Genomic DNA, 8,929 nt, shown 5'->3' on the forward strand with positions numbered 1-8,929 from the left:
GCCGCCGGTCCGTCCGCGCACCCCTCCGCTGCGCTCTCACCTACCTTGAGCCGCCCCGCCCCGCCCCGCCCCGCCCCAACGGGCACAGCCACTACAGCACGGCTCGGGGCGCGGCGGTGTAGTACAGAAGGGAAGCCAAAGCAAACGTCTTCCACTCTGCGAGACCCACACTCCACTCGGGGGAGGCGAGCCGACGGCGGCGCGGGGCCGAGGCCGACCCGCGGGTCAGGGTCGAAGGAGGGGTTGGAGGAGAGGGTGGCCGCGGACACCTCCCCGTCGTCGGGCCGAGCCGCTCTGCTAGCGGAGCGGAGGAGCGCAGGAATGCCGCCGTTCGCCGTTCATTCATCACTCCTCCCTGATTGATTTAACTCCCCCATTCATTTGCAGCCGAACGCTCTGTCATTTCATTCAAAGGAGGAGGAGGAGGAGAGCGGAGCGGCGACCCGACAGGACAGCAGCGGGGTTGTTGACCCAGCTGACCGCCCAGCCCCGCCCAGGCAGTGCACCGCGAATATACAAGAAAGGTTATCGCGAGCCCCCCGCGAGGCGGAGGCGGGCGGGGCGGCGGGGGGCACTTAGCTCGAGCTCGTATCGGAGGAGTGTCAGAGCGTGTATCGGCCGCGCAAGTGCGCGCGTGTGTGTGTGAGTGTGTGTGTGAGTGTGTGAGTGTGTGTGTGTGTGTGTGTGTGTATGTGTGTGAGTGTGTAGAGTGGTCCAGCCAGCCTCGCCACAGCAGATGGCCGCCGCTGCTGCTGCTGAGGGAGGCTGCAGACTGCAGGCTGAGAGGGTGTTGCCTGCCCCCATTCACGAGCAGTACGTACACGCCGCCGTGCCGCCGCCGTGCGTGTGCAGGCTCGAGTGGGTGCCGAGGAGCTGCTGAATGGCAGCAGCAGCTTGGCACAAAACAACACAGAGGCGAGGGCCAAAGCCGCGACGGCCCCCAAGCAGCCGCGGGCCTGGCCGCCGCCGCCACGGCAGCAGCCCGCGCGCGGATGATGGAACATTGATCAAAATTAATGAACGGGACGAATGAATGACCTGGGCCGCCGGGCCGCCGGGCCGCCGCGGGTCCCGCTGCCCGTCCTTCTGTCCGGCCCTCCCATTCATTCGCTGCCGCTGGAGGGCCAGCCAGGGCCGGCGGCAGAGGGCCAATAGGCCAGGCCGGCCCGGATACAACCGATAAAAGTCGGATATATGTTTACTCACGTGGACCCCCCGCCCGAGCCCAAGCCGGCCGGGGGGGATACATACTGCAGTGGGATAGGAAGGGCAAGCAAGGGCCATAGGATAAAAATACTGTACGGGCACGCGCGCGCTGCTTCCGACCCGGGGCTCCACTTCCCCCGCCTCCGAGTACGGCCCACAACGATCAGGGTTATTGAAATTTGACTTTCAATGTCCTCCTCCTCCTCCTGCTCTGCTGCCGCTCCATCCAACTTGCTCGTTGGACCCCCCCCCCCCTCCACCTTTTCCTCGTGTGTACTAAATCGTGGGATGCGAGACCGCACACGGCATGGGAAGAGTATTATGGGGAGGAGGCGGAAGGATATGGGGGACATAAAGGGAATCAAAACAGGCTCGTGAAGGGCGGGCGGGTCCATAAGGAGACGTGAACAACAACGGCCGCCGAAGTGATGGCGGCGCGGCGAGTGAAGGCTGCGGACGCGCTGCTGCAGGGTGGCAGCCCCCTGCACTCGTTAGGAGCGGGGCAGCCAGAGAAAACTAACATCTCATGACAGGCAGGGGGGGTGGGGTTGGGGTGGTGTGGGGGGTGCAAGGCAAAAGGGGGAGGTAACTGTGGAACACAAGAGTGCCGCAACGCGCCGCGCGCGGAGGGGAGAGACGAGGGGCGTGGCGTGGCGTTGCACGGCGGGGTCGCGCGGGCGCGGGGGGAAGGTTCTCTGATTTACGCTACACAGTCCGATAGGCCGCCGATCTCCTCCCGCCCCGCGCCCCGTGAGCTCAGAGAAGGGTCGGGCGTGCCGGGCCGGGCCGGAGTGCACCGCCGCGGTGCAGCGCGAGAGCGCGGAGAGCACGCGCAGGGTGATTCATTCCTATTGGGGGCGGGAGAGCCCTCCGCCCCGCGCCCCGCCCCGCCCCGGACCGCGACGCATCTGGCCGATTGGGATCGGAGAGAGACTCGACCCGGCTACGGGGGTTGAATCTGCCCCCCCCCCCCCTTCTCCAAATTTGTTTTCCTCTCACTCTCTCTCTCCTCTTAAGAAGGGGAATAAAATAAATGTGAATTATGTGGCGGTAAATGGGTAAAAAAAATAATCGGCCGTCTTGAAGGAAGTATTTCCTCATAAGACTTTAAGGGATTGCGTACTGTCACATGGCAACAAACTAAAAGGTTGGTGAGGCAGAACTAGTTCGCTGTGAACTGCAATGTGGGCTGCTGATTGAGCTGACAGAGTAGTGAGCCATTAAAATGTGAAACCATGTTAAATAAACACAAAAAAAGGGTTTTACAAACCACAAGGTGGGGAAGGGATCTCGAATCAGTTAATGAATGAGTTTAGTGACAGTTAACTGAGAACTTTTAAGAATCAAAGAATACTTCAAATCCTGAATGAAAATGTGATGCATTAGTATCTTCCAGCTCAAGCAAACAACTTTTCAATTAAAATATGGAAGGTGAATGAGTGCACAATGTACAAATTTAGTTGAAATTTCGCTCTCAGACAAACCTTTTCTCAATCAGAACTAGCTCAAGCTCCCTTGCACCTGGCACCCACATTAATGACCATTATGACAGAGTTAAGACCAACACGGAAGAATGGAAAAATCACAACAATAACACAAACAATTCATAGTAAACAACCGTTGACTGACACAACATCCAACCCCTGTCACTGCTCCTGCTGTTTCAGCCCCCAACATTTAAAGTGTAGCTAACTAGTGCTCGCTTCTAATTCTAAGGATGTATCCAGCCACAACTAAGGGGTCCCGCAGAAGCACTGCCTCGGTCCGTTCCCGAGTAAATCCAGGCACCGGGGCGTTGTCAGGATCCAGGGCTGGAGCTGGGAGGCTGGCCCTGGAGGGAGATGGGCTGGTGCACTCCAACCTACCACTGTGCTCGGTGAAGATGTTGTTGCCCTGCAGCCGCCCGTCCTTCGGCGGCCTAGGCTTGCTCCTGACGCTCCGGGTCGTCAGGTTCCCGAGGTTGCCCAGGTTGCCGCCGAGAGTCCCTTGAGGGACGGGTCGCTCCTTGCCGTGCTGGGCTCCCATCTCGCCGTCGTCGCCGAGGCCCTGGGGCCGACACCGACACTCTCACACAGCACTTCACTCGCGTTTTTCGCGCATTGGGCGCTCAGCCGCGCGTCGCCATTTTGGGCCCACGGGAGCGACGGTCCCAGACCTGCAAGTCGCCAGTCACAAAGCGGCCGTACGTCCCTATTTACACCGCGAAAAGTTCAAAATTTGATGATCAATATCCATAGGTTACACTCTCGTCTCCGCCATCTTTGACATTTCAACGTCGATTTTCTGTTTCGCCTCTCGGCCTACAGATGGCTCCACCAGCGCACACGGCAAGGAGTCCAAATCGCCGTGACTTTGAAAAAACATAGGGACATTTTGGCAGATTTTGAATTAACGGTTCGCTAAAACTACAAAAGAATAATGAGAAACGGCCCCTAAGTCGATCGAAGAAGAGCACACTAAAAGAACTTTAGAGATATTGGTATTCTAGAAACCACTGAAATCGATGTCAAAGTCGATAGTTCAAACCGCGCAACTTCGCCGCGTCCCTCCGAATATTCAAAATTTGTTTTGTTTCAAGAAATTGCATGTATGTTTTCGTAAAACTATCATATAGTGTCGTGCCTGGTTTCTAGTTTAATTGAACGTCCTTTTCCGTGCTGCCATCTTAATCAAGTAAGTAAACTTTCCTTTGAACTAATCTCAGAAAGAAATGGATTACGTTATAAATCATATTTCTTCGTGGGTCTCTAACCTCACGTTTTCTCATAACATTATGAATGTTTGTTGATAGTTCATTAAAGTGAGCACCTTGAAAGTGAGGTAGATTTGTCTTTAATGCGGTTTGGATATTTTAAATTGAGTTAAACTTTGATCAATTAAGCCTTGGTTCAATAAATGTTTTAATTTTTTTTCTTCTGGAACTGTAATTCTAGTTTATAGTTCATAATTCTAGGTTGAATGATATGCTCTACGTGTTTTAACTCAGCACTTCAGAAGTAGTGCCTCTCTCATAACAATGGAACGAGAAGATGACGATGATAGTATACCTGCAACTCAACCAGTGAGAACCCTCCTGCTAGATGGTATGTTTCATTCTGCTTTTCACTTTTCATTTAGCTGGACAAAATTATTACATCAAATATTTCCTCTTTGAAGGTGTTGTGGCGTATGTTGAAGTGAGATCTGGTCATGACAATAGATCCAGAGGAGTTAAAACACAATTAAAAAAACTTGGAGCCAGAGTAGTTGATACCTTGACCAAGGATGTAAGTATTCCAATATTATTGAATATTGGTCAGAAATTTGTCTTCTCTTGTTTATTTTAAATTTTGGTTATTATTTATTTACCTTCTTTCACAGGTGACACATGTAGTTTTCAATGAGGGCCTGCCGTCAACATACAAGAAGGCAAAGAAAATGAAATGCCATTTGGTGTCTGTCTTGTGGATTGAAGCTTGTAAAGAAGAATTAGCTAAAGTTTGTGAAGCAGGTTACCCACCTATTGGACAACAGGTGTATGAAAATCCACAATCCCTTAAAAACTTCAAGGTATTTATGTTGCACCATATGTGCTTGTTAAACTTCATACCTTTCCACACCATATTATTTACCGTGACAAATTTTGTAGAAACTTAAATCAATGCAACCCGATTTTGATGAAGAAGTGGCTATTGCAAAAACAAATAAGGTTCGAAAAATAATACAGCGCCGCAAACCAAAAGTAGTGGAACCTACAAAGGACGATAACAAAAGTGACAGTGAAGTCAATGTAAGTTTTTCATTTTTATATTAATATCAATGTAAATTTCTCTCAGGTCTATGACTGGGGTTATCAACCCTCTTTATTTCAATTTTGTTTTCCCCTCAGATATCATCATCTGAAACAAATACTATTAACACTGGTATTCCTACAAAGAAACCTCTAAGAACAAAAAGTACTCGGACGTCTACCAGCCTTAAAAACTCAAAAAAGGCTTTGAAAGAAATTACACCAGTTATTATCAATAAGTCATCTACTTGTAATGAACCACAAAAGAAAAAAACTACTATAACAGAAGAGAAGCGTTCTGCTCGTGAGGAAAATGCAAATGAATCACTCCAGAGAGCAGGAAGTTCTTCAGAAAGTGTTATTTTCTGTGGTGTGGTGCATGATGTACCTTCTATCAGTACAACTCGCAGAAAAAAAAGCTCTGAGGCCTCATGTAACAAAGAGATCTCTCGTGCTGAGTTTGTGGAAGGATTAAGTACTGTTGTTCGATCTCTATCAGAAAACAATCAGAAATGGGCGCCTAGTGAAATTTCACCATGGAGAAGGCGTTTATATGAAGGCAATAAAAAAGTGTTGCCTCCTTCACAAGTGCCCCAGAAAAAAGGTCTCAGTTCAACAAAGACTTCCTTGCCTAGAAAAAGTCAAAGACAGTTAGAAGAACAAGAAAAATTATCAAAGAAATCTGATCCAGTTAGTGCATCAGCAAGTGCAGCTCGTCTCCAAAAGCAGAAAATGCCACCTCCGTCACCTTTAGAACCTTTTATGCTACTATCTCAGGAGCCAGGAGATATGCCAAGCTTAGACGAATTGGCAAGAATGAAAAAAGGTGCTATCAATGTTGGGGGGGCTCCTATAACTCTTTCTCAAATAGTGAGATCATATGATGCTGTGGCTAAGAAAGATTCATCCAGTTTTACTTCGGCTGCTGGTGAATCAAAGAGCCCAAGTCAACCTGAAGTTAACTACAAGAGTTCACAAAATTCAAACAAGGGTGAGCAAGTTGGTGGACAGGAAACCTTGATTTATGTGGAGGATGCTGAATGTGATGCAGAAGTTGTTGAGCATTGTGGAAATACTTGCCCTTCAGATGCGGGGTCTACAATGTCTTCAGCAAGCACAAGAGTGTTGATCAATGGAATGGCATCAGAACGTTCTAATGTCAGTTTCACAAATACTTTGCCTGGGCTGGAGGAGGAGGAGGAGGAGAAGGTGCCTTCCGTTGGTGGTCTGTTAGCTCCATCTACCTTGGAAGATAGAGATGTTGAAACATGTGAAAGAAAACCATCTCCTGTATTTGTCATCAAGAAGGCAAAGTTTAGAAGACCATTGAAAAAAATAGGAACTACTCTTAAGAAGGATGTGGGTCCATCAACTTCCTCAGACTTCCAAATTATAAATGATAGTGAAAACAATCATCAGCATGGACTAGGGGATAGTAAAACAGAAGATAACTCTAACTCCACTTCAGCCGAAGCTAATAAAAAGAAAGGGTCTATTAATCCAATGGATTATATCAACAAGATATTTTTGCCCAAGTTTTTAATGGCCAGTAGTACACCAAATAATATTGAGAGCACTACTGTGTATGTGGAAGAGACCCCTGACATAGTATGCAACATGAAGAATGAAGTTCCGTCAGTGGTCATCCCTCCAACTCCTGCTGTTGAGATGGAGTGTGTAAAAAATGACACCATAGTTTCACCCACTCAATCCTTAACTGGTTCTGTAATTTCATGGATGAAAAGCTGCAAAGTTCCTCTTTTCGGCAAGAAAAAGTGTGAAACTCCAAGCAGCAGACAAGCTGTTTTAGATTCTGTTTCAAAGTCACCTAAAAAGGTTTTCAATGAGACAGTTGACACCACACAAGTCACTTCTGCAAAAGCTGGCTCTGTGAAGTCTGTAACTCAACATTCTCGAAAAGATGAGGTTGACAAGGACCAGGATCCAACCTTTCAAACCCAATCAAAAGATTCTGAAGATTCTATAGTCCCTTCAGATACCCAGCAACCTTTACGAATGTCCACTCGAAAGCAGCAAAGTTTGTCACCCTCCAAGTCTGTAAGGTCAAAAATAACCAAGAAACTGGAAGACAGTGGCAATAATGTTAGCAATGCTACTGCATCAAATCCTCTGCCGGGGAAGAAATCAGAAGAAAGCAGTGGGATCAAAACTAGAAGAAGAGTAAAAGTTAAATCTACTCTTGAGCCAAATAATTGTGGGACACCCACTAACAAACCCCAAAAATCATCTTCTGTGAAACAATCACCTGCTAGAGTCAATAAAAACGAAAAACAAGAGTCAAGTTCTGGTTATGATACTTCTAACTCACAAGTCACTCTATTGAAGAAGAGTCCTGAAAAACATTCTGATATCTGTTCTTCCAAGCGGAAGAGGATATCAGAAATTGTGTCTCCCATTCAAGGCCCCGCAAAGAAAAGAAGTGCTGTTTATGAAACCTCCACAACTTCAACCTTGGATAACAGCCAAGACACTGACAGCCCTCCACAACCGTCTGGTAGAAAAAGAACTAATACTGTGCCAAGCTTACACAGTAAAAGGGTGAAATTGAACTCATCTGAACCCTCTGTGCATTCAAAAACCACAAGGCAAAGTAGAGTTGATTCATCATTGAGTTTATTAAAGACGCGGTCTCAATCTGACTTGTCTAATGAAAGCTCACAATCCAGTGAGAGGAAATCATCAGTAGTAGCTAAGAAGCGACTAGCCAAGAGCCTCACCAGGTCATACTCCAGCAATACTCCGAAAGTTATAGTTTGCACTTTCTTAACAACAAGGTGAGTAATTACGTAAAAATGAATTGTTTTAGAATAAGTCCAATTTTTAAAAAGTAACATCCCATATGCAGCAGCATTGAAATGTTTTTATATGCAACCTTTCTTTTTCTTTTGCAGTGAACAGAATGGTATTGACGTTGCAGGTGAAGCTTTAAGTAGGTGGAAGCTAGAGGATAAGGTCACATCTCGCACCACTCATGTTATTAATAGTGGACCAAAGAGAACTCTTAATATGATAAAAGGAATGGCAAGAGGATGTTGGCTAGTAGACCAAAAATGGGTAATGTATAAGTAATTTACAGAAAAGCTGCCAATCAAGGTACTGTAGTTTTCTTTATTATCTCTGCTAACGCAAGAGTTATATTTCTACAGATGCTGGATTCTTCTAAAGCTGGAGACTGGCTGGAGGAGGAGCAGTATGAACTTGTAAAATTTTCACCAGCTGTCAGGGTAAGTACAGTGCAATTATAACTGTCACCATAATTCTATTTAAACTTTAAATTTAATTAGTTTTATTTATTTATTTTCAGCAATGTCGGTTAAAGCGACAAACAATGGGCAAAGAGTTTAAACATGATCTATTTTGTAAAGTAGGGACCATTTATGTTTCACCAAAGACTGAAAATCCTCCTGCTAAGGAAGTCCGTGAAATTTTGGAGTTATGTGGTGCAGAATTGATATCTTCTCATAAGGAAGCTAATAACATTGTTGGAGTTAAGATGAATCACAAAGGCTCCTATCATTGTGTCAATGCCCGTTGGGTTTTGGACAGTGTAACCAAAAATAAAGTTTTGTCTGTAAGCGAGCCATCTTTTCAAATTGAATAAGACTTTGCCTTACGGACTTGGCTTCTTACATTCTGGAGATGACGAGTACAAAAATACTTACTGTATTTTTTTTATCAGATTTAAATATCAATTAAGAAATGTTATTTTTATCTTTGATGTGTGGTCCTTCATTAGCTGTTATGACCTAGTGTTTTCTTGACTCATTACGAAACCTATATTTGTTTTTTATTGATGTTTACAATTTATCTCAACTTTTGTCTGTAAATTAAGCATGGCTACTCAATGTGTCTACTGTGTGGCTTGATGCTTGGATGTGCAATGGCATGCATTCTTAATACACACAAAGTTATATTTTATCACATTGATGTAAG

The 8,929-nt window shown here is 46.3% G+C and overlaps 2 protein-coding genes across 8 annotated transcripts in view; one reads left to right on the forward strand and one right to left on the reverse strand.

Moving 5' to 3' along the window:
* Positions 1–3,490, reverse strand: part of LOC113203027 (tyrosine-protein kinase Abl) — a 73,477-nt gene extending 69,987 nt beyond the window's left edge. For 3 of the 4 annotated variants that reach the window (XM_052265410.1, XM_052265407.1, XM_052265405.1), the window contains exon 1: positions 3,072–3,490. In XM_052265410.1, coding sequence (XP_052121370.1) covers positions 3,072–3,231 — 160 coding nt within the window. In that variant the 5' untranslated portion in view covers positions 3,232–3,490. The remainder of the gene's footprint in view (positions 1–3,071) is intronic. The other variant, XM_052265411.1, reaches the window with a different exon arrangement.
* A 24-nt stretch (positions 3,491–3,514) lies between these two features.
* Positions 3,515–8,914, forward strand: LOC113203070 (microcephalin-like). Of its 4 annotated transcripts, none has more exons than XM_026417553.2 (9): positions 3,515–3,879; positions 4,140–4,289; positions 4,363–4,472; positions 4,567–4,755; positions 4,835–4,975; positions 5,075–7,770; positions 7,888–8,050; positions 8,143–8,220; positions 8,301–8,914. In XM_026417553.2, the coding sequence occupies exons 2-9, from the start codon at positions 4,223–4,225 to the stop codon at positions 8,595–8,597; spliced, it is 3,741 nt and encodes a 1,246-aa protein (XP_026273338.1). In that variant the 5' UTR covers positions 3,515–3,879; positions 4,140–4,222; the 3' UTR covers positions 8,598–8,914. The 4 variants fall into 4 exon arrangements, with proteins under 4 accessions (XP_026273338.1, XP_026273339.1, XP_026273341.1 ...); XM_026417554.2 differs by having other exon boundaries at positions 4,147–4,289; XM_026417556.2 differs by having other exon boundaries at positions 4,193–4,289.
* Positions 8,915–8,929: the final 15 nt, after the last annotated feature.

Source organism: Frankliniella occidentalis, unplaced genomic scaffold (assembly GCF_000697945.3).
Source record: "Frankliniella occidentalis isolate FOCC.00 unplaced genomic scaffold, Focc_3.1 Scaffold26, whole genome shotgun sequence".
Classification (NCBI taxonomy): Eukaryota; Metazoa; Arthropoda; class Insecta; order Thysanoptera; family Thripidae; genus Frankliniella; species Frankliniella occidentalis.

Coding starts and splice junctions, on each gene's coding strand:
- LOC113203070 (XM_026417553.2), top strand. CDS start 4,223: ATGGAACGAGAAGATGACGATGATAGTATACCTGCAACTCAACCAGTG. Junction 4,976..5,074: donor AAAGTGACAGTGAAGTCAAT/GTAAGTTTTTCA, acceptor TTTTCCCCTCAG/ATATCATCATCTGAAACAAA. Junction 7,771..7,887: donor TGCACTTTCTTAACAACAAG/GTGAGTAATTAC, acceptor TTTCTTTTGCAG/TGAACAGAATGGTATTGACG.